At 50.4% G+C, this 27,546-nt stretch overlaps 1 protein-coding gene and 1 non-coding gene across 4 annotated transcripts in view; both read left to right on the plus strand.

The window, feature by feature from the left end:
* Window positions 1–7,446: 7,446 nt before the first annotated feature.
* TRNAM-CAU (transfer RNA methionine (anticodon CAU)) lies at window positions 7,447–7,519 on the plus strand. Its single transcript has one exon. It is a non-coding gene; the product is annotated as a tRNA-Met (tRNA).
* A 245-nt stretch (window positions 7,520–7,764) lies between these two features.
* The window catches only part of FBXO31 (F-box protein 31), a 54,892-nt gene continuing 35,110 nt past the window's right edge, over window positions 7,765–27,546 (plus strand). Inside the window, exon 1 of one of the 3 annotated variants that reach the window (XM_032156254.2) lies at window positions 7,765–8,148. In XM_032156254.2, coding sequence (XP_032012145.1) covers window positions 7,797–8,148 — 352 coding nt within the window. In that variant the 5' untranslated portion in view covers window positions 7,765–7,796. The remainder of the gene's footprint in view (window positions 8,149–27,546) is intronic. The other 2 variants (XM_032156253.2, XM_032156255.2) reach the window with 2 other exon arrangements.

Raw genomic sequence — 27,546 nt, forward strand, 5'->3', positions numbered from 1 at the left:
GGGTTTCACCGTGGTCTCGATCTCCTGACCTCGTGATCCGCCCGCCTCGGCCTCCCAAAGTGCTGGGATTACAAGCGTGAGCCACCGCGCCCGGCGTTTCCGGGACTGTTAACTTGTGCAACTGTGGAGGCTCCATCAGCCCGCTTATTTTAAACTGCCATCCTCTTGTTCAAAGTTTGAATGTTTTCCCTTCTTTCCAGTTAATGTGACTAGTTCTTTTGAGCAGTGGGTAAGATCCCATTTTTTCACATTCGGATTATGAGAACTCATTGGGATACAGTTAACGTGGCTTTCTTTCTTTCTTTTTCTTTTCTTTGAGATGGAGTCTCACTCCGTCGCCCAGGCCAGAATGCACCGTTGCCCAGCGCATGTGCCGTAATCTCGGCTCACTGCAAGTTCCGCCTCCCGGGTTCACGCCATTCTCCTGCCTCAGCCTCCCGAGTAGCTGGGACTACAGGCGCCCGCCACCACGCCCGGCTAACTTTTTGTACTTTTAGTAGAGACAGGGTTTTACCCGGTTAGCGAGGATGGTCTCGATCTTCTGACCTCGTGATCCGCCCGCCTTAGCCTCCCAAAGTGCTGGGATTATAGGCGTGAGCCACCGCGCCCGGCCCAGTTAACGTGGTTTTCCTCAGTCCAAGAAATACTACTTGTGACCTTTGAGGCAACCAATTGGAAAATGCCCAGCCCTATATTCGACTTATTTCCTTAGATGTTATCAGTTCTCACTACAAAGAGGTCATTATTGTAAAGCCTCATAATAGTGTTAAAACAAATGATCTCTTCTATCTAGTTCTTCCTCGTTTTAGAATGCACGCACCCTCCTTATTCTTTAAAGGATACATTTCTACATAAAGGATTGTAAACGTGTTCCAAGGATGTATTAAGCTGTCAGCATTCAATGTGTAGTAGTTTTCTGCTGGCACTGGCTTTCCCCTTGGGTTCCTTCCCACCAACAGATATTGCTGAAACTCTCACAGTCATTCTCTTCTTTCTATTATTATTATTATTTTTGTAGTGATGGGGTTTCACTTTGTTGCCCAAGCTAGTCTCCTGGGCTCAAGCAGTCTTCCCTGCTTAGCCGCCCAAAGTGTTGGGATTCCGGGTGTGAGCCACCACTCCCAGCCTTTTCTTTCTATTCTAAATGGTCAGTGCTAATTCCCTCCTTCCACAGCTTTGGGTACATGGCCTTCCATTATTCTTGCTGTCTGTCTTTTGTCCCTCTAATCCTGTGCTTTTCATCCTTGGTTATTCATATATCACCAACCATCTTCTATGGTTGCCATTTTCTTTCAAACAGCTCATTTTATATTTAAGGTATATTAAAATAGATTTGCCATTTCAGTAATGACCCTGCAATCATAAATTTGATGTTACATGTCTCAAATACTAAACCACAATAAAGGCCGGGTGCGGTGGCTCATGCCTGTAATCCTAGAACTTTGGGAGGCCAAGGTGGGTGGATTGCCTGAGGTCAGGAATTCGAGACCAGCCTGGCCAACATGGCAAAAACCCATCTCTATTAAAAATACAAAAATTAAGGCTGGGCGTGGTGGCTCACGCATGTAATCCCAGCACTTTGGGAGGCCGAGGCGCATGGATCACGAGGTCAGGAGATTGCGACCATGATGAAACCCTGTCTCTACTAAAAATACAAAAAATCAGCCAGGCGTGGTAGCGGGCGCCTGTAGTCCCAGCTACTCAGAGAGGCTGAGGCAGGAGAATGCCGTGAACCCAGGAGGCAGAGCTTGCAGTGAGCCGAGATTGCGCCACTGCACTCCAGCCTGGGCGATAGAGCGAGACTCTGTCTCAAAAAAAAAAAAAAAAAAAAAAAAATGCAAAAATTAGCCAAGTGTGGTGGCACCCGCCTGTAATCCCAGTTACTCAGGGAGGCTGAGGCAGGAGAATAGCTTGAAATGGGAGGTGGGGCTGCAGTGAGCTGAAATTGTGCCACTGCATTCCAGCCTGGGTGACAGAGTGAGACTCTGTCTCAAAATAAATAAATAAATAAATAAAAATGTTTCTGTGCCACATAAAATCGTCCTGCATACAATTCATTTGCATACCACGCTGCTCACTGAAGCCTGAGCTGGCTTCCCAAAACACCACTTTCATCACTGTGTCATTCCTGAATTTGCGAGGGCTTCATCTGGTCTTCCACGAGTTCACATTCTAACTCCATCCTATATTTTATCTCTTTTTCTTGTCATTTTTCTTTTCCATCCTATATTTTCAGCTTCTGCTCAGACCACACCCTGGACTGAACCAGCCTCCTGTTTCCCTCAGGCCTCCTGAGTCCCTGATCTCCGGCAAGTGATGCTCCTTCTCACCATTGTCTATGCCATTGTCTTGAAAACTCCCTTCCTGGCCTCGCCTACTACATGAGCCAGGGACAACCAGCTGTCCTTTTTTTTTCTTTTTCTTTTTTTTTTTTTTTTGAGAAAGAGTCTTGCTGTGTCGCCTAGGCTGGAGTGCAGTGGCTCAATCTCGGCTCACTGCAAACTCTGCCTCCCGGGTTCAAGCAATTCTCCTGCCTCAGCCTCCTGAGGAGCTGGGATTATAGGTGCCCGCTACCATGCCTGGCTAATTTTTGTGTTTTTTTTAGTAGAGACAAGGTTTCACTTTGTTGGCCAGGCTGATCTTGAACTCCCAACCTCAGGTGATCTGCCCGCCTTGGCCTCCCAAAGTTCTGGGATTACAGGTGTGAGCCACCACGCCTGGCCGCTATCCTTTTTTTCTAGAACATTCTCCCATCAAGTGTTCTCCTCCTGGCTAACTCCAAATTTTCCTTTTATTTAGAAATGTCATTTCCTCAAAGAACCTTTGATCATCCAAAGTCTGGTCTCTGTTATAAGATCTTGTTAGTTTTACTTATTGTTAGAGCATCACAATGTATAATTTATGTATTTAATCTATGTGGTTACTTGTTTAATGGCTGATCTCCCTGGTAGATAGCAGGATGTTATTAGTTGAAACTATTTTTTTTTTTTTTTGAGCCGCCGTGCCCGCCCTTTTTTTTTTTTTTTGAGATGGACTCTCCCTCTATCATCCAGGCTGGAGTGCAGTGGCACGATTTCAGCTCACTGCAACCCCCACCTCCTGAGTTCAAGCAATTCACCTGCCCCAGCCTCGTGAGTAGTTGGGATTACAGGCACACACCACCAGGTCCGGCTAATTTTTTTTTTTGTTTTTTGAGATGGAGTCTCGCTCTCACCCAGGCTGGAGTGCAGTGGCACGATCTCGGCTCACTGCAAGCTCTGCCTCCCAGGTTCATGCCATTCTCCTGCCTCAGCCTCATGAGTAGCTGGGACTACAGGCGCCCGCCACCAAGTCCGGCTAATTTTTTTGTATTTTTAGTAGAGACGGGGTTTCACCATGTTAGCCAGGATGGTCTCCATCTCCTGACCTCGTGATCCACCCGCCTCGGCCTCCCAAAGTGCTGGGATTACAGGCGTGAACCACCGCGCCCGGCTGACGTCTGGCTAATTTTTGTGTTTTTAGTAGAGATGGGTTTTCACCATGTTGGCCAGGCTAGTCTCGAACTCCTGACCTCAGGTGACCTGCCCACCTCGGCCTCCCGAAGCGCTGGGATTATACACGTAAGCCACGGTGCTCAGCCTACTTTTTAAAAAGAAAGACATACATATATTTCTGTAGATATATTTGGAGCTTATGTTGAGCAAGAGGATATTCCAAATTGCTAATGGTGATTATCTTGAAGGATGTGAGGGGATTGAATGGTGATCAACAAAAACTTTTGTTTTACCTGTAGTGTTTGTGTTAACAGTGAGGAAATATTTATATATTATTTGTATAATTAAGAATGAAGCCAGGTGCGGTGGCACGTGCCTGTAATCCTAGCACTCTGGGAGGCTGACCCGGGCAGATCACTTGAAGTCAGGAGTTCGAGACCAGCCTGTCCAACATGGTGAAACCTGGTCTCTACATCCCTGTCTCTTCTAAAAATACAAAAAGTAGTGAGATGTGGTGGTGCAGACCTGTAATCTCAACACTTTGGGAGGCAGGAGGCGGGTGGATCACTTGAGTCCAGGAGTTCCAGACCAGCCCGGCCAACATGGTGAAACCCCATCTCTCCAAAAAAACAAAACAAAACAAAACAAAACAAAAAAATCAGCCTTGATGATGCTTGCTTGTAGTCCTAGCTCAGGAGGCTGAGGTGGGAGGATCACCTGAGCCCCGGAGGTCAAGGCTACAGTAAGCTGATATTGTAGCAGAACGAGCCGCAGACAAAACTCCTCAGACACCGGATTAAAGAAGGAAGAGGTTTATTATTCGGCCGGGAGCGTCGGCAGACTGGCGTCTTAAGAGCCGAGCTCCCCGAAAAAGAAGTTATTGGCGTTTTTAAAGGGTTACAACTTTAAGGGGTCCACGTGAAAGGGTCGTGATACATCAAGCAAGCATGGGAAATGTGACTGGGGGCTACATGCATCAGCTCACAGAACAAAAAGTTTCACAATGCTTTTTTTCATAGTGTGTGGAATTTACAGATAACACAAGTGGTTTAGGTCAGGGATTGATATTATTATTATTACCTTTTTTTAACTCCTAGGGCCGGGTGGTGGTGCCAAGGTTGTCTGGCTATTTATCTTACTTTTGTTTTTTTCCAACTTTTTGCTTTTTCACTCTTCCTGTCTTGTGAACTAGGCAAGGTGGAGGGAGGAGGGCAGCAGGAGTAGTAGTGGTCTCCTTCCTTAATATTGCCCACTGTACTCCAGCCCGGGTGACAAAGCAAGACCCTGTACGGGAAAAAAAAAAAAAAAAAAAAAAAGGCCGGGCACGGTGGCTCACGCCTGTAATCCCAGCACTCCGGGACGCCGAGGCGGGTGGATCACGAGGTCAGGAGATCAAGAACATCTTGGCTAACACGGTGAAACCCTGTCTCGACTAAAAATACAAAAAATTAGGCCGGGCGCGGTGGCTCACGCTTGTAATCCCAGCACTTTGGGAGGCCGAGGCGGGCGGATCACGAGATCAGCAGATCGAGACCACGGTGAAACCCCGTCTCTACTAAAAATACAAAAAAATTAGCCGGGCGTAGTGGCGGGCGCCTGTAGTCCCAGCTACTCGGAGAGGCTGAGGCAGGAGAATGGCGTGAACCCGGGAGGCGGAGCTTCCAGTGAGCCGAGACTGCGCCACTGCACTCCAGCCTGGGCGACAGAGCAAGACTCCGTCTCAAAAAAAAAAAAAAAAAAATTGGTAGTAGTAAATAATACTGGTAAAGTCACCTGGCACATGTATATACACAATATATGCACTGAATAGATGTTCATGGTGGTCACTGATTCATCCAACAATGATAAATTATGCAACTACTATGTGCCAAGCACTATGCTGTGTCTGTGGCTATAACTATTAATAGAATAATAGTTCCAACTAGGCTAGGTGTGCTGGCTCATGGCTCATACCTGTAATCCCAGCACTTTGGGAGGCCAAGGCGGGTGGATCACCTGAGGTCAGGAGTTCGAGACCAGTGGGCCATGACCTACCTGTGAATAAGTGGGTCAACCTTGTGAAAGGAGTTTGCTTTTAGGTCACTGGAAGGAGGAGCATTCTGACAACTGGGGGATGGACTGAAAAACAAGGAAAAACAAGAGTAATCAGTCAGGTACTGTTTTTCAATAGTGTGGGCCTGAGATGCTCAAGGTTTGGACATAGGCGCATCTGTACAGATTTTTTAAAAATTATTTTTTGGTTTTGGTGGGGCTTTTTTTTTTTTTTTTTCTGAGACGGAGTCGCGCTGTGTCGCCCACGCTGAGGTGCAATGGCGCGATATCGGCTCACTGCAAGCTCCGCCTCCGAGGTTCACGCCATTCTCCTGCCTCAGCCTCCCCAGTAGCTGGGACTACAGGCTCCCGCCACCACGCCCGGCCTGACTGCTCTCCTCCCCAAATCTGGATTACAGGCATGACCACTGACCTGGCCTGGTGGGTTTTTTTTTTTTTTTTTTTGAGACAGGCTGGAGTGCAGTGGCGCAATCTCGGCTCACTGCAAGCTCCGCCTCCCGGGTTCCCGCCATTCTCCTGCCTCAGCCTCTCCGAGTAGCTGGGACTACAGGCGCCCGCCACCACACCCGGCTAATTTTTTTTGTATTTTTAGTAGAGACGGGGTTTCACCGTGGTCTCGATCTCCGGACCTCGTGATCCACCCGCCTCGGCCTCCCAAAGTGCTGGGATTACAAGCGTGAGCCACCGCGCCCGGCTGGCGATTTTTTTTGAGACAGGGTCTTGCTCTTTTGCCCAGGCTGGAGTGCAGTGGTGTAATCACAGCTCACTGGAGCCGCCAACTCCCCGGCTCAAGCGATCCTCCCAACTCAGCCTCCCGAGTAGGCACCACCATGCCCAGCTAATTTTTAAAATTATTTGTAGAGATGGGGGCGTCTCACTATATGGTTAGGCTGGTCTCCAACTCCTGGGCTTAATGGATCTACCCGCCTCGGCCTCCCAAAGTGCTAGAATTACAGGGGTGAGCCACTGCGCCTGGCCTGTGTGGTTTGTTTGTTTGTTTGTTTTAAGAGACAGGGTTTCACCATGTTGGTCAGGCGGGTCTCAAACTCCTGACCTCAGGTGATCCACCCTTCTCCGCCTCCCAAAGTGCTGGGATTACAGACGTGAGCCACCGCGACCAGCCATTTGTGGCTATTTTTGATTTTTTGTTCGTTTTGGAGACAGGGTCACGCTGTGTTGCCCAGGCTGAGTGCAGTGGCGCCATCACGGGTCACTGCAGCCTCGGCCTCCTGGGATCAAGCGATCCTCCCGTCTCAGCCTCTCTTTTTAAAATTTTGTTTTGTAGACGGGGTCTCGCTGTGTTGCCCAGGCCGGTCTAGAGCTCCCGGCCTCGATTGATACACCCGCCTGGGCCTCCAAGAGATGGGGTCCGAGGCGAGCCCACGGCGACGTGCGCCGCTGCTCTGGTGAGAGGACGCCTTCGCGGTCACCACCAGCGGACCTGGAAGACGACCCCCCTCCGCGGCCTCTGTGGAGCCCAGCTGGAGCAGGCGTGCGCGGCTCCCAGTAGCTGCAGGAACTAGCGCCGTTTGGGCGGCGCCGCATGGCAGGGCCTCCCCTTCCAGACCGGGCGCGCATCCCCGGATCTCTTGGGCCGCGCCGGCCGCCGCCCCTCCAAGCCCTCCCCGGGGCTTCCGCAGGGAGCTCGGGACCCCCGAAGGTCCCTGCAGAGCCCCGCAGCGCGGGCCTTTTGGTTACCATAAGGCGGAGACGATGGAACGCCCGTTGTTTCGATGGACAAAAGGGTTTCTAGGCGCCCTTTGGGGGTCTGGCTGCTGTCTCTGTATTTGGAGGCTGTAAGGCGCATCTTTCTACTCACGGGCCGGCGCAGCACAGTTTCGGGCGCCGGAATTGGGGTGCACGGACGCGAGGGGCGACCCATGTCTCCACAAAAGCCGCGGCGCGAAGGGGTTACCCAGCAGCCTCGTTAGCGCAGTAGGCAGCGCGTCAGTCTCATAATCTGAAGGTCGTGAGTTCGAGCCTCACACGGGGCAGCTTGACGTTTTGCATTCGGCGCCACCACTTTCTTTTCCCATGCCCGCCACGGGCGGCGCCCTCAGGCCGGAGAGTATGGCAGCGGCGCCGGGTCCCGGAGGTCGCCGCCCGGCGGGGAGGGGGTGGTGCGGCCGGGGCGGAGCTCCAGGTAGGGGCGGGGCTGCGCTCTCCAGGGGGCGTGGCGGGCTCTGCGGCGGAGGCGTGGCTCGGCGTCGCCGCGGCGGGGCCGCGCTGGAGCGTGCGTACAGGCGGCGGCAGTGGCCGTCACTGGGCGGCATGGCGGTGTGCGCTCGCCTCTGCGGCGTGGGCCCGTCGCGCGGATGCCGACGCCGCCAGCAGCGCCGGGGTCCGGCCGAGACGGCGGCGGCCGACAGCGAGCCGGACACAGACCCCGAGGAGGAGCGCATCGAGGCTAGCGGCGCGGTGCTGGCCGGGGTGGGGGGCGGCTTGTGCGCGGGCCCCTCGCCGCCGCCCCCGCGCTGCTCGCTGCTGGAGCTGCCGCCCGAGCTTCTGGTGGAGATCTTCGCGTCGCTGCCGGGCACCGACCTACCCAGCTTGGCCCAGGTCTGCACGAAATTCCGGCGCATCCTCCACACCGACACCATCTGGAGGAGGCGTTGCCGCGAGGGTGAGCGCGCGAGGGCGGCGGGGCCGGGAGGGGTGGGGGTCCCGGCCGGGTGGAGTCCTCGGCAGATGGGCGCGGGGCCCGGCGATGTGGTGTTTCGGGTGTGGGTGGGGAGCGGCCGCGGTGCCACCACGTTGAGGGGGCCAGGGAGGTATTTGAGGGGGTTAGGGAGGGTCTGAGGGGTCCACGGAGAGGCAGACGGGGCTACGGAGGGGTTGAGGGCGTCGGGGAGGCATCGGAGAGGCCCTGACGCGGGGCACAGGACACCACGGGGCCGAGGCCGTGCCGGGAGCTGGGGCTGGGGTCCCCCGAGGTCTGCGCGGGGCGTAAGCTGACGTCTGGGGGCCGCCTCCTCTGCCCCTGCCTTGGAGGCGAGCAGAGGTTGCCTCGCTGGCCCTGACCAGAAACGAGGTGAACTTGAAGAAATCGGGAGCAGGCCGGGCGCGGTTTCACGCCTGTAGTCTCAGCACTTTGGGAGGCCGAGGCGGGCGGGTCACCTGAGGTCGCGAGTTCGAGACCAGCCTGGCGAAGATGGTAAAACCCCGTCTCTATTTAAAAATATACAAAAATTAGCCGGGCGTGGTAGCGGGCGCCTGTAATCCCAGCTACTGAGGAGGGTGAGGCAGAAGAATGGCTTGAACCCGGGAGGCGGAGGTTGCATTGAGCCAAGATCCGGGCCATTGCACTCCAGCCTAGGCAACAGAGTGCGACACGGTCTGAAGCAACAGCAACAAAAAAAATTAGGGGAGCAGAGGAAGCCCAGTGTCGGGGGCTCTTGATGGTGGGGGCGTAGAGAGACGGATGGATCACAGCCGTGCGGGCTGGACTTTTGCCTTCAGCAATATTGGAGGTAACAGATCACAGGAGGAGATGTTTATTTTATCTGGAGTTCAAGGCTCTCTCTGTTTAAAGGTTGACAGCTCTTTGATGTTCAAGCAGCTCATATTTAGGTAAAAAGGACAGGTTAGAAAACATCCAAACGATGCAGAACAGCAAAAGGAACAAAGTAAATACCATCAGAGACCCCAGCAGTCAAAGATAAACCACTCTTTTTTTTTTTTTTTTTTGAGACAGAGTCTCGCTCTGTCACCCAGGCTGGAGTGCAGTGGCGCGATCTCGGCTCACTGCAAGCCCCGCCTCCCGGGTTCACGCCATTCTCCTGCCTCAGCCTCTCCGAGTAGCTGGGACTACAGGCGCCCGCCACCACGCCCGGCTAATTTTTTTGTATTTTTAGTAGAGACGGGGTCTCACCGTGGTCTCGATCTCCTGACCTCGTGATCCGCCCGCCTCGGCCTCCCAAAGTGCTGGGATTACAAGCGTGAGCCACCGCGCCCGGCCGATAAACCACTCTTAACATTTTAAAAAACCTCTCAGAGTCATATGTACCTTCTTCCCTAAAGGATATAATGCCGTATATAATCTCTTAGAGACAGTGTAGTATAAACAGTGCTACATAGTATTTCACTGCCTGCATATAGCACAGACTCGTCCTTCACTGATAAGCTTTGAAGTCTGCATTTTTTCCATGCATAAACAGTGCTTTGAAGACTGCTTTGTGCATTTTTTAGAAATTTAGGAGATTGACATGTATCCTTGGGAACTTCTGAGATTGTCTTGGTGGAGTGCACTTCCTTCTTTTTTTTTTTTTTTTTTTTTTTGAGACGAAGTCTCACTCTGTCACCCAGGCTGTGGAGTGCAGTGGTGCGGTCTTGGCTTAACTGCAACTTCCCGCCTCCCAGGTTCAAGTGATTCTGCCGCCTTAGCCTCCGAGTAGCTGGGACTATAGGTGCGTGCCACCATGCCCAGCTAATTTTTGTATTTTTAGTAGAGACGGGTTTCACTATGTTGGCCAGGATGGTCTCGAACTCCTGACCTTGTGATTTGCCCGCCTCAGCCTCCCCAAAGTGTTGGGATTACAGGCGTGAGCTACCGTGCTGGCTGGTAGGGTGCACTTCCTCAAGTGGGATTGTGGATTTGCAGGACTGCATGTTGATGAAACCTTTGCAACCTATTGTCGGGCTCTTTGAGTTTTCACCCCAAGGAGGTCTGCATGAGAAGATCCCTTTCTTCAAGTCCTCCCGGAAAGTAGAGTTCGTCATAAATTATTTTTGTTGCTTAATGGTCAAGGCCCCAGATTTGGAGTCAGCTGACTTGGGCCCCAGCCCAGGCTCTGTTTATCTGCTGTGGGATCCTGGACAAGCTGCTTCACCTTCCCAAGTCCTGTTGGAAGCATGGGTGGGAAGTGCTGCTCCCGGAGGCGCTTGGAGGGTGAATGAGGTGATGCATGTGAAGCCCTCTCCCCTAAATGGTAGCTGGTGGGTGTTGATAATTCTTGGCTATTTTTATTGTGCCTTTTTGCGAATTCCCTATATCTTTTTTCTCTTAAGATGTCTATTTTTGTCTTTTTCTCTTAGAGTGTCTATTTTTGTCTTACAAATTGTGAGAACTGAGTATTAGTAATACAAAATTTTTGTCATGTACATGGAAAGTAAAGTTCTTTTTACATTTTAAAATTGAGACAAAGGCAGTGCCACTTTCTCTTTCCCTGTGAAGTCTACCCATTTGCTCTGGTTGGCACTGTGTGTAGCTGTAAGACTCAGATTCCCCACGGATGTGTCCTTGTGCTTTGAAGTTTCTCCATCAGGCAGCCAGACCTGTGTGGTGACCTCTGGGGGGTTTGTTTGGGAAACCGTAAGGTATATATGGCTCAGCAGAGGGATAACAGAAGGTTTTTTGTGTAATCAAAAATTCAGAGGTATACCGTAGAATAGAACAACTGGAATTACAACTCAGAATAAACTCTTAGAATTGCTAACAGAAATATGAAAGGTCCTGATGGAGATGCAGAAAGCGACTGGGGACAGATATAGGACCCTTCAATCCTTTCTTTCCCGCTGCTGCGGTTCTCAGCGCAGGTGTCCTGGGGCACCAGAAACTGTGACTTGGAATGAAAGCATCTTGTTCACCCAGGTGACCTGCTAACGTGAGAATTCTCATTTTGAGACATTAAAAACACACTTTGGCAGGCCAGGGCTGGCGGATCACTTGAGCCCAGGGGTTCAAGACCAGCCTCGGCAACATGGTGAAACCCCCATCTCTACAAAAAAATACAAAAGTTAGCCAGTCGTGGTGCTGCGTCCCTGTGGAAGGCTGAGGTGGGAGGATCACCTGACCCTGGGGCGGTTGAGGCTGCAGTGAGCCGTGAACATGCTACTGCACTCCAATCCGGGTGACAGAGTGAGACTCTTTTCGCAAAAAAAACCCATGAAAAACAAAAATGATGAACCAGGCATGTTTCCAGCCATCCCCAATAAAGGACTTTAATCATGTGTCATACTTGCTTTTGGTTCCTTTGTCTTTTTTTCTTTTTTGAGAGGTAGTCTCGCTCTGTCACCACGCTGGAGTTCAGTGGTGCATTCTTGGCTCACTACAACCTCTGCCTCCTGAGTTCAAGCAATTCTCCTGCCTCAGCCTCCCAAGTAGCTGGGACTACAGGCGCCCGCCACCATGCCCGGCTAATTTTTGTATTTTTAGGAGAGACGGGTTTTCACCGTGTTGGCCAGGATGGTCTTGATCTCCTGACCTCATGATCCGCCCGCCTCGGCCTCCCAAAGTGCTGGGATTACAGGCTTGAGCCACCGCGGCAGGCCTTTTTTTTTTTTTTCTTTTGGAGCGGAGTCTCGCTGTGTCGCCCAGGCTGGACTGCAGTGGCCCACGTTGTATTTTTAAGTTCTATTCATGTTAACACATTTTAGTTCTGTCTTTTTAAATGGTATGCTGGCCAGGCGCAGTGGCTCATGCCTGTAATTCCAGCACTTTGGGAGGCCAAGGCAGGCGGATCACCTGAGATCAGGAGTTGGAGACCAGCCTGGCCAACATCGTGAAACCCCGTCTCTACTAAAAATTCAAAAATTAGCTGGGTATGGTGGTGGGCGTCTGTAATCCCAGCTATTCTGGAGGCTGAGGCAAGAGAATTGCCGGATCTGTCCCACAGACCCTGGCTGATGGATGAAATGAGTACTCAGACACAGGTGTGCAGTGTAAGAGCAGCTAGGTGACTTCCTGGCTCTAGTGGCCAGAGAGCAGCCTGGAGAAGCTGGAGCTGCTTTTTTTTACTCAGTGCAGGCACAATGCGGAAAACCTGGGGCAAACACAACCTGCAGGTAATTAACATTTATTGTTCCCCTTTCAGGGAACATCATGTGCTGATGATCAAAGGTCAGTTCCTGGTCAACAGAAGTAAACAAGCCTGTTTAAGATAAATTCCTCCACATTCCTTGTACCTACCCCATGCCCTCTGCCTGAGGGTTATAGAAAAGCTGCCTTCAGCTATTCTCCCCCAGGGCTCTGCAGAACCTTCCCACCTTTCAGAAGGTTTGCGTCCTTTCCCTTTAGTTTTTCCCACGACTCTGACTGATCTACAGAGAATTGCTTGAACCCGGGAGGTGGAGGTTGCAGTGAGCCAAGATCATGCCATTGCACTCCAGCCTGGGCTACAAGAGTGAGATTCCATCTCAAAAAAAAAAAAAGAGGGGGGGGTATGTGATGGTTCATAACTCTGAGTGGTCACAGAGTTATTTTGCTTATTTTTATTTTTTCACTAGGTGCGGTGTGGCAATGAACTCTCATATCTTTGGATGCGTATATTTTTTAACATTTCTATGAAGATTATATCCAGGAGTGGTGTTGCTGGGGTAGGCAGGGGTGAGATAAACAGTTTTGCTAGATGCTTCCCAGAGTGATTTCCCTTTGTACACTTGTCACCAGGCCATGGATGGGCAAGTCACAGAGTGAGAAACTTAACTGCCCAGATGCAGTATTGCACAGTAGCTGCCGTGTGTCTTCCCAGCACTTGAAGTTTCTCATTTAATCCAGTGAATTCTCTAATTCTGCTAAATTCTCTCTAATTTTAATGATTCGTCTTTAAAAATTGATGCCAATTTGGGTGAATTTTATTCACCATTTATTTTGCATTTTTATTTTGTGCCATTTCATTTTGCATTTGCCTGGTAACTAGTGAGGGTGCACATTTAAAAATATATTTATTGACCATTTGGATTTATTTTATCTGTTTATCTTTCATTTTTGCTCCTTTTTTCCTTTCTTTGATTTGTGGATTTTATTTATGTAATCTGGATAGATTTCTGGTTTTTTTTTTTTTTTTTTGAGATGGAGATTCGCTCTTGTTTCCCAGGCTGGAGTGTGCAATGGCGCAATCTCGGCTCACCGCAACCTCTGCCTCCCGGGTTCAAGCAATTCTCCTGCTTCAGCCTCCTGAATAACTGGCATTACAGGTGTGCGCCACCATGCTTGGCTAATTTTTTGTATTTTTAGTAGAGACGGGTTTTCTCCCTATTGGTCAGGTTAGTCTTGAACTCCCAACCTCAGGTGATCCGCCTGCCTCAGGCTCCCAAAATGCTGGGATTACAGGCGTGAGCCACTGTGCCTGGCCTAGATTTCTGTTTTTTTATATATACATGTTTTTTCTTTTTTCTTTTTTTTTTTCAGACTGGGTCTCTTTGTGTCACCCCGGCTAGAGTGTAGTGGTGCAGTCACGGCTCACTACAGCCTCAACCTCTCAGGCTGAAGTGATCCTCCCACCTCAGCCTCCCAAGAAGCTGGGAGTACAGGCGTGCACCACCACACCCAGCTAATTTTTTTGTATTATTTTGTAGAGATGGAGGTCTCACTGTGTTGACCCTGCTGGTCTTGTACTCCTGGCTTCAAGTGATCCGCCGGCCTCGGCCTTCCAAAGTACGGGGATTACAGGCGTGCGCTGCTGCATCTGGCTTGTTTAATATATTGCAAAACATTTTCTCATTTTCTATAGTTATTTGCTTTTCAACTTCATTTGTAGTGACTTTGGCAAAATTTCCAATTTTTTTTGGGACAGGGTCTCCCTCGTGATGTCACCCAGGTTGGAGTGTAGTGGCACTATCATGGCTCACTATGGCCTTGTCTTCTCGGGCGTAAATGATCCTCCCACCTCAGCCTCCTGAGTAGCTGAGACTATAGGCACGTGCCAACACACCTGGCTAATTTTTGTATCTTTTTTGTATAGACAGGTTTTTACCATGTTGCCCAGGCTGGTCTGGAACTACTGGGCTCAAGTGATCCGCCCGCCTCGGCCTCCCAAAGTGCTGGGATTACTGGCGTGAGCCTCCATGCCCAGCCTAAAATTTCCAACTTTAATCAAAATTATAGATTTCAAACTTTATGCTTAAATGATCAGTTTACACCCCAAAGTTACGAACATGGTAAGCAGCTAGATTTTCAGTTTCACGAGTTCATTGTGGCAGCTTTAATTCCACCTCATCTAGGTCAGGCATTAGACCGTGGGCAAGCCTGTTTGGTATTACAGGTGTCTTACTTTGTTAGTCTAATTGTGTTTGGAAATACAGATAGGAATAGTCGTATATGAGACAGATCTGGTCTTAGTTCTCTGAGCCCCGAAACTTCATCTTTCCTAAAATTTGGTTATGGTGGATACTGATAAGGCCAAGGGCAGGCCAGTTCAAGTGAGAAACAGGGCTGGCCCCAGCCTTGTCAGCAGGAGCAGAGCTTGGGCTGCCTGGGAGGTGCATGGTCCTTGCCCACCTGGCATCCTGGCAGGGGTATAAGGGTGGCTCCACTTTTTAGTGTCTTGGGGGGTGGTGAGTGAGGCTGATTTATGTGTTTACCACCCAGTGTTTACTTGTCTTTCTGTATTTATTTTCTTCTTTTCACAGATGTTGAATACGTTCTATAATTTAATAATGGGGCCAGGTGTGGTGTCTCATACCTGTAATCCCAGCACTGTGGGAGGCCAAGGCAGGCAGATCATTTGAAGTCAGGAGATCGAGACCAGCCTGGCCAACATGGTGAAACCCCGTCTCTAATAAAAATACAAAAATTAGCTGGGCGTGGTGGCTCACGCCTGTAATCCCAGCTACTTGGGAGACTGAGGCAGGAGAATAGCTTGAACCTTGGAGGCAGAGGTTACAGTGAGCCGAGATCGTGCCACTGCACTCCAGCCTGGGAGACAGAGCAAGGCTCTGTCTCAAAATAAAAGAAAAAAAAAAAGAAAAGAAAAAAAAGAAAATTGAGTTTCCCAGAACAGAAAACAAGCAACAAAAATGGGAGTGGGAAAAAGGGAACCTCTGCCTGTCTTTTAATGCTTCAGATAATTTTGGGCCATGACTGACTTTAGGATGTGGGTGAGGCTTGCGTGTTTAAGGCTCTTTCTGAAGGGATGGGATGCTGTGGCAGTGGAGGGCAGAGGGAATACACTGGCAACTGGAAATGAAGTGGTTATTTATTATATGTTTGGTCAGTGAGAAGCTGAAGATTTCTAGTGTGCTGTTGGCAATAGTAAGTTGGTTATTTTTATACTACTGTGGCCTCTCTGGCCCCTGCATGTTGGGAAGTGGAGTGACTCAGGCTAAGGGTGGTGGCGGGGGCAGCTTGGAGCTGGTGGGTTAAATCTTTTCTAATAGTGTTTCTTTGGGCAGGTGAAGGGAGTTCCCACTGAAAGCCATGTCTGTGCTTCTGATGTTGGGGCAGGCAGATCGCAAATAAGTGCTCCTTCTCTGGATAGGAAACAAAACCAAACCCACTCCAGCCTGCAGGGCCTGGCAGGGTGGGTGTGGGACCCTTCTTTGATGTGTCGCCCTCTTGGCCTCTGGCAGTTCCTTGCCTGGGGACTGTAAAGAAGCCTTCACTTTCTGGGGTGCTGGGGCAGGAGCTGGCTGTCTCTTGCTGTGGCCCTGCCTGGGCTTGTTTTGGTTAGTCGTTGACCGTTTAGTTGATGTGTTGTGAAATGCCAGCCCGTTTTGGCACTGTTCGTTTATTTATTTACTTATTTTTTGAGACGGAGTCTCGCTCTGTTGCCCACGCTGGAGGGCAGTGGCATGATCTCTGCTCACTGCAATCTCCACCTCCCGAGTTCAACCGATTCTCTGCCTCAGCCTCCCAGGTAGCTGGGATCACAAACACGCACCACCATGCCCAGCTAATTTTTGTTTTTTTGTTTTTTTTTTTTGAGATGGAGTCTCGCTTTGTCGCCCAGGCTGGTCTGCAGTGGCGCGATCTCGGCTCACTGCAAGCTCCGCCTCCTGGGTTCACACCATTCTCCTGCCTCAGCCTATCCGAGTAGCTGGGAGTACAGGCGCCCACCACCATGCCCGGCTAATTTTAGTAGAGATGGGGTTTAACCGTGTTCTTGATCTCCTAACCTTGTGATCCGCCTGCCTCGGCCTACCAAAGTGCTGGGATTACAAGCGTGAGCCACCGCACCCGGCCTAACTTTTGTATTTTTTGTAGAGCCGGGGTTTCACTATTTCGGCCAGGCTGGTCTTGAACTCCTGATCTCAGGTGATCTGCGCCCTGGCCTCTCAAAGTGTGGGGATTACAGGCATGAGCCACTGCGTCCGGCCGGCTGTGTTCATTTATGAGCTACTTCATGAAGTCTGCCCAAAGCTGATATGCTTTGGAAATTCAGAGCATCATTCTGAATCAAAATATTCAAATAATAACAAAAGATTACATTTAAAAACAGGAGTGACTCAGGCGCGTAGTCCTCCGTGAACTCAGGAGAGTGAGGCACACTAGCCAGCATGGTCCCTACAGTGCCTAGTTTTGAACTTAGAATTCATAGCTTGCCATTTCCTCGGTGAATGGTCAATCCTTTAATGTTATGTGGAATACTATTTGTACACCATTTTTGTCCGTTGTAAGCCTAAGGTGGGTCTAAATTTCATCATCGCTAGAAATACCCTTTTCCTATACAGACAGTCGGACGTAGGACTGTCCGGCCGGCATGAGAGTCACACGCATTCCGCAGGAACTGCTGCGCCTGCCCATGCAGCCATTGTGTTCCCACTTTCAGTGCAGTACCCAATAAATCACAAGACAGTCAACGCTTTATTATACAATAAAGTGATTTTCAATGATTTTGCGCAGCTGTAGGCTTAGTTAAGTGTTCTGAGCTCATTTAAGGTGGGCTAGGCTAAGCTGTGATGTTCTGTAGGTTAGGGGTAGTCAAGTAGTCAATGCATTTTCAACTTACCACGTTTTCCTCTCTCTCTTTTTTTTTACTTTTTGTTGAGATAGGGCCTCACTCTGTTGCTCAGGCTGGAGTGTAGTGGCACGATCATGGCTCACGGCAACTTTGACCTCCTAGGCTCGAGGAATCCTCTTGTCAGCCTCTCAAGTAGTTAGGACTGTAGGCCTGTGCCACCATACCTGGCTACATTTTTTGTATTTTTTGTAGAGATAGGGTCTCACAGCGTTGTCCAGGCTGGTCTGGAAGTGCTGGCCTCAAGGGAACCTCCTGCCTTGGCCTCCCAAAGTGCATTACAGGTGTGAACCACCATGCCCAGCCTTCATATTTATAGCGGGTTTATTGGAACGTAATCCTGTCACCAGTTGAAAAGCATCTGTACTGTCTGATCTGTATGATAAAAATGAGAAATATAAAGCCAGTACTTAATGTTGTTTTTGAATGCAGAAGAAAGTGCTGTTTCTGTTCTCTTTTGATTTGCTGATGCACAGTATGAGAGCTATGGCTTTGGTTAAACATGGCTGAAACTGGAGGGGTCATCTCGGGAAGAAGTGAAAGGGGCAAGTTAATGGTTTAAAACTTGTCTTGGCCGGGCGCTGTGATCCCAGCACTTTGGGAGGTCGAGGCGGGCGGATCACGAGGTCAGGAGATGGAGACCATCCTGGCTAACACGGTGAAACCCCGTCTCTACTAAAAATACAAAAAATTAGCCGGGCTTGTTGGCGGGCGCCTGTAGTCCCAGCTACTCGGGATGCTGAGGCAGGAGAATGGCGTGAACCCAGGAGGTGGAGGTTGCGGTGAGCCGAGATCACGCCACTGCACTCCAGCCTGGGGGACAGAGAAAGACTCCGTTTGAAAAAAAAAAAAAAAAAAAAAAACACTTGGCTTTAGGGCGTGGTGTAGCACGCTTGTAGTAGTCCCAGTTCCTCTGGAGGCTGAGGGAGGCTGGAGGATTGCTTGTGCCCAGGAGTTCAAGGCTGCAGTGAGCTTGTTCATACCGCTGCACTCCAGCCTGGATGACAAAGTGAGACCCTGTCTCAAAAAAAAAAAAAAAAAAGTTGGGTTCCGGTATATATATATACTTTTTTTTTTTTTTTTTGAGATGGGGTCTTGCTCTATTGCCCAGGCTGGAGTGCAGTGGCACGATCTCGGCTCACTGCACGCTCCGCCTCCTGGGTTGACGCCATTCTCCCACCTCAGCCTCTTGAGTAGCTGGGACTGCAGGCACCCGCCACCACGCCTGGCCAATTTTTTTGTAGTTTTAGTAGAGACGGGGTTTCGCTGTGTTAGTCAGGATGGTCTCAATCTCCTGACCTTGTGATCCACCTGCCTCGGCCTCCCAAAGTGCTGGCATTACAGGCGTGAGCCGCCGCGCCTGGCCGGCTTCAGGAATTGGCTGGGTGCTGTGGCTCACATCTGTAATCTCAGCGCTTTGGGAGGCTGAGGCAGGAGGATCACTTGAGGCCAGGAGTTGGAGACCAGCCTGGGCAACATGGCAAGACCATGTAAAAAAAGAGGCCGGGCGCGGTGGCTCATGCCTGTAACCCCAGCGCTTTGGGAGGCTGAGGCGGGTGGATCACCTGAGGTCAGGAGTTCGAGACCAGCCTGGCCAATATGGTGAAACCCCGTCTCTACTAAAAGTACACAGATTAGTGGAGGGTGGTGGCGTGTCTGTAGTCCCAGCTACTTGGGAGCCTGAGGCAGAAGAATTAATTGCTTGAATCCAGGAGGCAGAGGTTGCAGTGAGCCAAGATCACACCACTGCACTCCAGCCCTGGTGACAGAGCAAGACTCTGTCTCAAAAAAAAAAAAAAAAAAGAAATTAACCAGGTGTGGTTGCACACACGCCTGTGGCCCCAGCTACTCAGGAGGCTGAAGTGGGAGAAACTGGAGCCCAGGAGTTTGAGGCTGCAGTGAGTTGTGATCTTACCACTGCACTCCAGCCTGAGTGATGGAGTGAGACCCTACCTCTAAAAAAACAAAAAGAAATGCTTCATGATTCTTGTTAGCAGATAGTTGTTGAGCCCACTGGTTCTGATGGAATGGGTGGCGGGTGGGCAGCTGGATAAACGCACTGTCTAGACAGCAGCAACACCGTGACTGAGCCAGGAGATGGGAACACTGGCCCCTATCCTGACATGCAATGGGGTCTCAGCACTGTGGGGAAAGCCTTTTTCCGTTTCCTCTGCCTTTCCACTGGGAAGGAGGGCAGTTCTCTATATTTTTGCAAGTTGAATCTCATCCACCACTGTCTAGAGAAACGTAATCATTTCACTTAGCAAAGCACAAGGAGGATAAAGGAAAATGGTGCTTATTAGGGGAACACTTTATTTTTCCCTGCTCTGTTGCCTAGATTGGAGTGCAATGGCACGATCTCGGCTCACTGCAACCTCCACATCCTGGGTTCATACGATCCTCCTTCCTCAGCCTCCCCAGTAGCTAGGACTACATGCATGCGCCACCATACCTGGCTAATTTTTGTGTTTTTAGTATAAATGGGGTTTTGCCATGTTGTCCAGACTGGTCTCGAACTCCTGAGCTCAAGCGGTCTGCCCAGCTCAGCCTCCCAAAGTGCTGGGATTACAGACATGAGGCACTGCACCCAGCCCAAACGTTTTTTAAGACTATTATTTTTTTAAGTTAAAAAAAAAATTTAAAAACGAAAGTGAATTTGGCACCCGGAAGGTGTTCAGTCCAGGTTTCCCCTTCCCCACTTCTCACGGGACACGCCCTGAGACTTGCCCAGGAGAACAGATTGGTTGCTACAGGTCCTGGCGCTGCACGCTCACTGATCCTGTTTGTAATGCAGTGACGTAATGCATCTGAGGGTCTGGGGTTTGTCTTTCTGTCTGGAAAGGGCATGTACACGCAGGGCATCTTGGGATCTTGGAGCGGAACAAGTGTCCTCCCAAAAAACAACTGTGTCCCTGCTGTCTCTCCCCTTTCTGGATCAGCGTCCTTTGACAGGAATGCCGTCCCTGGCCACCGGGATGATGGAGAGAATTAGCCACAACTCATCAGGCCTGCCTGGCATGAGTGGAGGAAGAGGACGCATCTGAAATCTTGGGAAGGTCCTGGGTGATAGGATTGTAGAGTCAGACTCACAGAAGGGTCGTGAACAGTGTCACCGAGTGATTGTTTGTGCCCTTTGGGAAGAAGTGGTATCGGGGATGACCACTGCACCTTAGCGAGAGGGGACTCCCTTGGCCAGTGTGTGCCTGTTGTGGGTGCCAGAGGAGGGGCGGAAGTCCTGGCTGGAGGAGCCAGGCTTCTCAAGGCTCCTGTCCACACGGAGACTGTCACTGCAGGGATGAGACTGAGCAGGAGGCACCCTGGCTCAGTGGTCACCTCATTGTTTAGCACCCGCATACTCTGGTGTTTGATAGGAGACACCTGGGGGCTGCGCCCAGGCTTTTTTTCCATTCCATCCTGAGGGGACCTTGGCTGCGGGAGTGTTTGCAGATCTGCTGCATTGTTTAAAAACAGCAAGTTTTCCATGCAGTCAGGCTGGTGGCTGCAGAGCTGGGAGTGTTGGGCAGTGCCGGGCCGCGGTTGGGGCGCTGTTCTTGGAACCCAGGGGCATGGCCCCCCTGCCACTGCCAGCTCATTCCCTGTGCCTTAACTTCCTTTTTAGCCTCAGAAGCAGAAAAATTTAAGCCATATTTCCTACGGATTGTAATTATCCCCAATTTAGCGCAAATACAAACACAGTCTTTCCTATCAGTGTCGTCTTTTGGTTTTATTTGGAAAACTGAGTGTAAAGCGGGTAGGTCACCAGCCAGCAGGTCCCTCAGCACTCGCCACCCCCTCTTCTCCCGGCTTCTCTCTGCTCCAGGGAGGCTGAGGCCCAGCAGTGTCCCAGGGGCCACAGTGGCTGCCTCTGCCTGTCTCACAGAGCCCTCTCCCTCGGGTTCCCTGCCTGCATGTCCAGGGTCACCCCACTGGCTCCTCAGTCATCCCCACCTACAGGCTTCTATTTCCCTGGGTCTGGCGGCTGGCAGCTGGTGGCTGGTGGCTGGTGCATCCCTTCCAGCTGAACTCTGCAGTGCTGACTGCGGTCCCTGGTGTCAAGTGCCCCGGGGCTGGGCAAAGCTCTCTCCACACTCAGGCACCTGCCAAGTTGCCCCAGATGGCATCTTAGTGTGGTGCTTTTGGGAGGATGATGCCAAGTGCCTTCTTACTGCAGTCCCCCCTAGTGCCAGTGCCATGCACAGAATAGTGACTGTGTATGTCCCTGTCCTTCCCATCCCAGTGTGCTGAGTGCAGGCTCGGCCACGCTGGCCAGGGTGCCACCGCCCGTCCTCTTCATCTTCCCTTCCTGGGGATAGGGAGTGCTCACAAAGCAGATGAGTCTTCCCCGGGCCCCTGAGAGGGAGGGGAGAGTGGGACAGGGGGACAGTAAGGGCTCTTCCAAACCATTCCCGCCAGAGAGATGGACTAGATGCAGGCCTGTGCTGCAGGGACGGGGTTTCCAGTAAGCGCCACCCACTCAGCAATGAGCTCTGTTGGACAAGAAGACCGTATGCAGAGGTTGGTGGCCCCTGGCAGTTGAGTCATGAAAGGACACAGCTGCAGTGTAGCTGGACTCAGGTCAGGTCACTGGGCTGTTTTGTTCCTCTTGGCAAAACAGCTTTTAAATAGCATTTTTTTTTGAAATTTTCTTATTTATTTATTTATTTTTGAGACGGAGTCTCATTCTTTCGCCTGGCTGACAGAAAGTGAGACCCTGTCTCAAAAACGAGAAATTTATGAAAAATAGTCACGCTGTGGAAAACAGTATTGTAGTTTGTAAAAAATTTAAACTTAGAAATACCACGTCATCTAGCAAGTCTCCTTCTGGGTATATACCCCCCAAAAAAGAAAGGAAGGGACTCAGACATTTTGACACCTATGTCTGGAGCAGTTTTTATTCACAGTAGCCAAAAGGCGGAGCCATCCCAAGTGCCCATCCATGAATAAATGGATGAACACAGTGTGGTCCCCGCAGGCTGGAATACGACCTATTCTTAAAAAGGAAGGAAATCCTGGTGAGGCGCGGAGCTGAAGGACATTATGCTAAGTGAAATAAACAGTCACCAAAGGACAAGCACAGCATGGTTCCACTCGGATGAGGTGCCTTAGAGTAGTCAAAAGCAGAGACAGAAGGCAGAATGGTGGGTGCCGAGGACGGGGCTGGGGAAGTGTGGAGTTGCCGCTCTGTGGGGACAAGAGTTTGTCTGGGAAGATGAAAAGGTTCTTCGCGTGGATGGTGGAGGAGGCTGCACGGCGATATGGAGGTGCTTAGTGCCCCTGAGCCGTACAGTCAACAGTGGGTAAAATGGTAGCTTTTATGTTTATTTTTACCATGATAACAAAACTAAATTGCCACTTCAAATATTCCGATCAGAAAATGTCCTCTGACATGAGCAAATGAAAAAAATAAAAAATAAAATAAAGGCCAGGTGCAGTGGCTCACGCCCATAATCCCAGCACTTTGGGAGGCCAAGGCAGGCAGATCACTTGAGGTCAGGAGTTCGAGACATGGCGAAACCCCGTCACTACTAAAAATACAAAAATTGGCCAGATGTAGCAGACACCTGTAATCCCAGCTACTCTGTAGGCTGAGGCAGGAGAATCACTTGAACTCGGAAGGTGGAGGTTGCAGTGAGCCGAGATGGCGCCACTGCACTCCGGCCTGGGCAACAAGAGCGAAACTCTGTCTCAAAAAGACATAAACAAAAAACAAAGAAACCATCTAAATTAAATCCTTAGCAATCAGAACAGCCGCTTCACTAGATTTTGCCACCTGCCAGTCATGTTGGACTGAGGTTATCTGTTCCTCTTTCTGAAGCTATTAAGATCAATAATTACCCAGAACACTTCCTCTTTTTTTTTTTTTTTAAAAAAAAAAAAAGGTAATAGATTAGTAAGGAAACTTTGAGAAGGACACTGTGCATGAACAGCCTGCAACACTGAACCTGTTGCCTGGAAGCGGGTAGGCAGCACAGGTCAAGGTGTCCGTCTGGTGTGGGGTTGGGTCTGTGCAGCACGATGGGAGTGAACACTTGCCAGTCTTTCTGGAAGGAAGGGTGCATGGTTGCTGGAAAGGACACTGGCCTGAAAGCTGTCTTAAGGGCGGTTTCCCTTGATGACTTATGAGAAGGTTTATAGAACAATAAAAGGATGTGTAATTGTTCTTAACCCCTGTTTTTTAAAAGACTTTTTTCATCATGTGGAAAATACCGAACATTCCTTATAGGAGCAGTTGGGTCAGAATGACATTTATTCTCCACTGGTTCGTGTGTCATGACCTTTTGGTGACAGTAGGAAAAACCCACTAAGGATTGTTGTATTCATTAGCACTGTGCCATCATTTTTGTGGCATTTTTGTGGATGCTTTATCAAGTTGTCGAGTTCATCTCCTACCTGGTATTAGCAATACATTTGCTGGTGAGGTATGCAGAGAATGATGGTGGTCATGGGCTCTGTCGATGTGGCTATCCTCGCTAAAAACCCTGGACTCATTCCGAAGTCCAAGCAATTAATGAAAGGCTATGTGCATTGTTTCTGTCAGGTTAGAGGATGCATTGGGCTCAGTGAAAATTCATGAAACTAAGTCACCAGGCTTGAGCAATCTGAGCAAAGATAAACTGCCTCAGGAACAGTATTGACGGCTTGCAGAGGACTGGCTTATGACTTCAGGCGGCGTAAACAACAAGCACAAATGGATGGGTTTTCCAGTGTCCACCCATCTAGCCATTGGCGCAGGGAATCAGAGCATCTTGCTTGCAGCATTAAGGCAGCTATGAAAATGCGTCAGAGGAGAAGCACCCCCAGTGCAGACTGCTTTGTCAGTGAGGTGTCATGTGCACTGGTGGCATCTGGAACCTGGAAAAGGGCTGTCCTTTAAACCATGCAGCAAACTGAAGCTCCAGTCTCATTATGCAGTAATGATTTTGAAGTGCATCATTTGTGTAAGAAGAGGACAAAGTACTTACGGAGAGTCAGAGGAAATAGTGGCAGCTGACTGGTGGGTCTCAGGAAGAGCCACCTGATCATCAGGGCACTGGCGGGACCCCCTGGGAATCTTGATGTGCTTCAATAGTCGGGGGGGTGGTGCGGAGCTCGGCTCAGAGCAGGTAGGCCAGTCGTTATTTCCTGTCTTCACTGAGTGTGACCCACTGAGCTGGTCTGAGGGTGAGTGGTCTGCATGGATATTGACAACCCACAGTCCCTCAGATTGACAACCCATGTTACATGCAAGTATCATTTCATCCCTGCTTTGGATTCACAAACACCGTATTTGCTTCTGGTTTTTTTTTTTTTTTTTTTGAGACAGGGTCTCACTGTTGCCCAGGCTGGAGTGCAGTGGCTTGATTGTCACTCACAGCAGCCTTGAACTCCTGGGCTCAAGAAATCCTCCCACATCAAAGTGCCGGTGTTACAGGTGTGCCACTGTGCCTGGCTAATTTTTTAAAAAAATATTGTAGAGATGGTGTCTCACTGTGTTGCCCAGATTGGTCTTGAGCTCCTGGGTCCAAGCAAGCCTTCTGCCTTGGTTTCCCAAAGTGCTGGGATTACAAGTGTGAGCCCTTGTGCCTCTCTTGTTGTTTCTTTTTTATTTTTCATGTTGCTATTTTGGAGGTCGCCAGAGATGGTTCCATCTACCCCTAGATGTCTGTGCCCCTTTCTTTGCAGAAGAGTGGATGTCACACTCCCAGCAGCCGGCCCTTCTGCCCTCTGCCTCCCCTCTCTCCATGTAGCAGCCCATCGTGGATGATCCTGTTGGCTGGAGCTATTTCATCCAGTTTCTTTACCAGCAACTGTGGTACATAAATATTTTCCCATTTTTCCTCAGTGGCAATCTCTGTGTCCACTCCTTTCCTGGAAGCCAGTCCTGCTCCCTGGCTGTTTCCAGGTGACCCCTCCATGCCTCCCTCTGCTGCCCAGCCCTGCCCTCTCGGCTCTGCCGCACCTGGAGTGCTCAGCGCCCTTCCCGCTCTGTCTGGGTGTTTCCAGGCCTCTGTTCTGCCGTGATCCTGCCCGCCGTCTTCACCTCTGCCTGGGCCCTTGCCACCACAGCCTTGGTTGTTGCCTCCTAGGAGGTGTTTTATGATAAGGAGCCTTTTTTTTCCCTAGATAAACTAAATATTATAGGATTTATTAAAAATTTGCAAGGAAGGGCAGAGAGTTCCCATATGCTCTGGTTTCCCCAGTTGTGACCGTCTTCTGTTAGTATGGCATATTTGTCACAGTTAACAAACCAATAATGATCTGTTATCATTAACCACGCCTGCACTTGGTTCAGATTTCTGCAGTTTTCACTCACATCCTTTTCTTCTCCCAGAATCCCGTCTCGGAGCCCCTGTGGCATTTAGTCCCCGTGCCTCCTCTGCCTCTTCTGAGCTGTGACAGTTTGTTAGACTCTGCTTGGTTTTGGTGACGTTGACCGATTTGTTTTTTGTTTTGTTTTGTGTTTTTGAGAAGCAGTCTCGCACTGTTGCCCAGGCTGGAGTGCAGTGGCGCAATCTTGGCTCACGGCAACCTCCGCCTCCCGGATTCAAGCGATTCTCCTGCCTCAGCCTCCTGAGTAGCTGGGATTATAGGCGCCCGCCACCACACCCGGCTAATTTTTGTATTTTCAATAGAGACAGGGTTTCACCATGTTGGCCAGGCTGGCCTTGAACTCCTGACCTCAAATGATCTGCCCGGCCTCCCAAAGTGCTGGGATTACAGGCGTGAACCACCTTGTCTGGCCTACACCCAGTGTTTTTCATACAGTTTTTTCATACGCTGTCAACTAAGAGAAAATGTATTTTGCTCAGAACTTTTCCCGAAACTGTTTGGAAATGCGTTACCATGGCAGCGCTGAATATGTGGGCCGCATGGGCAGAGATGGTCACAGCCCGTGCAGGGCTCCTCCAGCCATCCCGGGTATCTTGCTGAGATGCTGATGCTGATTCAGTGGGTCCGGATGGGGCCTGAGATTCCCTGCTGAGCCTCCCAAGGAGGCCGTGCTGCAGGTCCTTGGACCACGCCCAGAGCAGCCAGGCTCTGCTGAGGTCTCACCTGAGCATCACATGTCAAAACGTACCTTGATGGATTTCTGTATTCCTTCCTGTTACAATTAGGGCAATATTAATTGTTTACAATTGTGTGTAGAATCGTTTCTTTGCTTTCATGAGGATCTAGGAGGTGTTAGTAATATTTGTTTTAAGGAGTGGGATTGGCCTAGGGGGTTGAGAGCCACTGCCTTGCCATGGAGCTCGCAGCCCCTGCTCAGGAGCCTTTCCAGGCTCCCCTCTGCCTGCAGCAGAAGTCTTGACCCCTTGGCCTGAGGCTCATTCCACCTGCCTCTGTTTCCCTCCCTCTAGTCCCAGTTTGGATCTCGCCTTAAAGCAAATTGGTTTTCTCTTTCTGTCATCACTGCAAAGACCTTTATATCATCACAGAAAATGATGTAATTATTGGGTGGCCTGCCTGAGAGAGATATATATATATATTTGGAGACGGGGTCTGGCTCTGTCACTCAGGCTGGATTGCAGTGGTATTATCTTGGCCCACTGCAGCCTCGACCTCCTGGACTCAGATGATCTTCCCACCTCAGCCTCCTGAGTAGTGGGGACCACAGGCGTGTGCCACCATGCCTGGCTAATTATTGTATTCTTTGTAGAGATGGGCTCTTGCCATGTTGCCCAGGCTGGTCTCTTAACTCCTGAGCTCAGGTAATCCGCCTGCCCTGGCCTCCCAAAGTGCTGGGATTACAGGCATGAGCCACCAGATAAAATGTTTTATAATCTGCAAAGTGAAACTAAATGATGGTGTTAGTGGCGGGATTTCCTCCTGGGGTTCACTGTAGCTGATAAGTCATATCTAGTGGTTGTACTGCATTCTGGAGGGCTGTGGCCTGGGGTGACGCGTCCCTCAGTCTGACGGGTGGGCAGTTAGATGCCCCCACCCAGGCCTCTGGTTCAACCTGAATAGTTAGTTGATCTCGGTATTTGGCCTGAGCATTCTGACTTCCACGCTGACAGGTGCTCCCTGGACCTCTGGAATGGAGAGGAGTCGGCGTGAACTGGCCCAGGTCTGGCTGCGTCCTGGTGAACCCCCTGTACCTCCCCACTGCACACCTGGCCATCCAGGGCCTCCCGGCTGCCGCAGCGCTCACTAGAGCGCCCTGTGATTCTTCAGGGCAGAGTCTGGCAGCTGCACAGAGCACGCAGGCCCCTTTTGAGCTTCGTGCTGTGTCCTGGTGACACGTTTCCCTGGGATTAGCCCTCCTGTGTGGTGAGGCGTCTTGCGGGATGAGCTCCGCGGCCTGGTGGAGTCCCTGTTGCCGCATTTTGTCTGCAGCCCCTTCCTGGTCGGCTGACTTGACAGAA

Source organism: Hylobates moloch, unplaced genomic scaffold (genome assembly GCF_009828535.3).
Source record: "Hylobates moloch isolate HMO894 unplaced genomic scaffold, HMol_V3 SCAFFOLD_6, whole genome shotgun sequence".
Classification (NCBI taxonomy): domain Eukaryota; kingdom Metazoa; phylum Chordata; class Mammalia; order Primates; family Hylobatidae; genus Hylobates; species Hylobates moloch.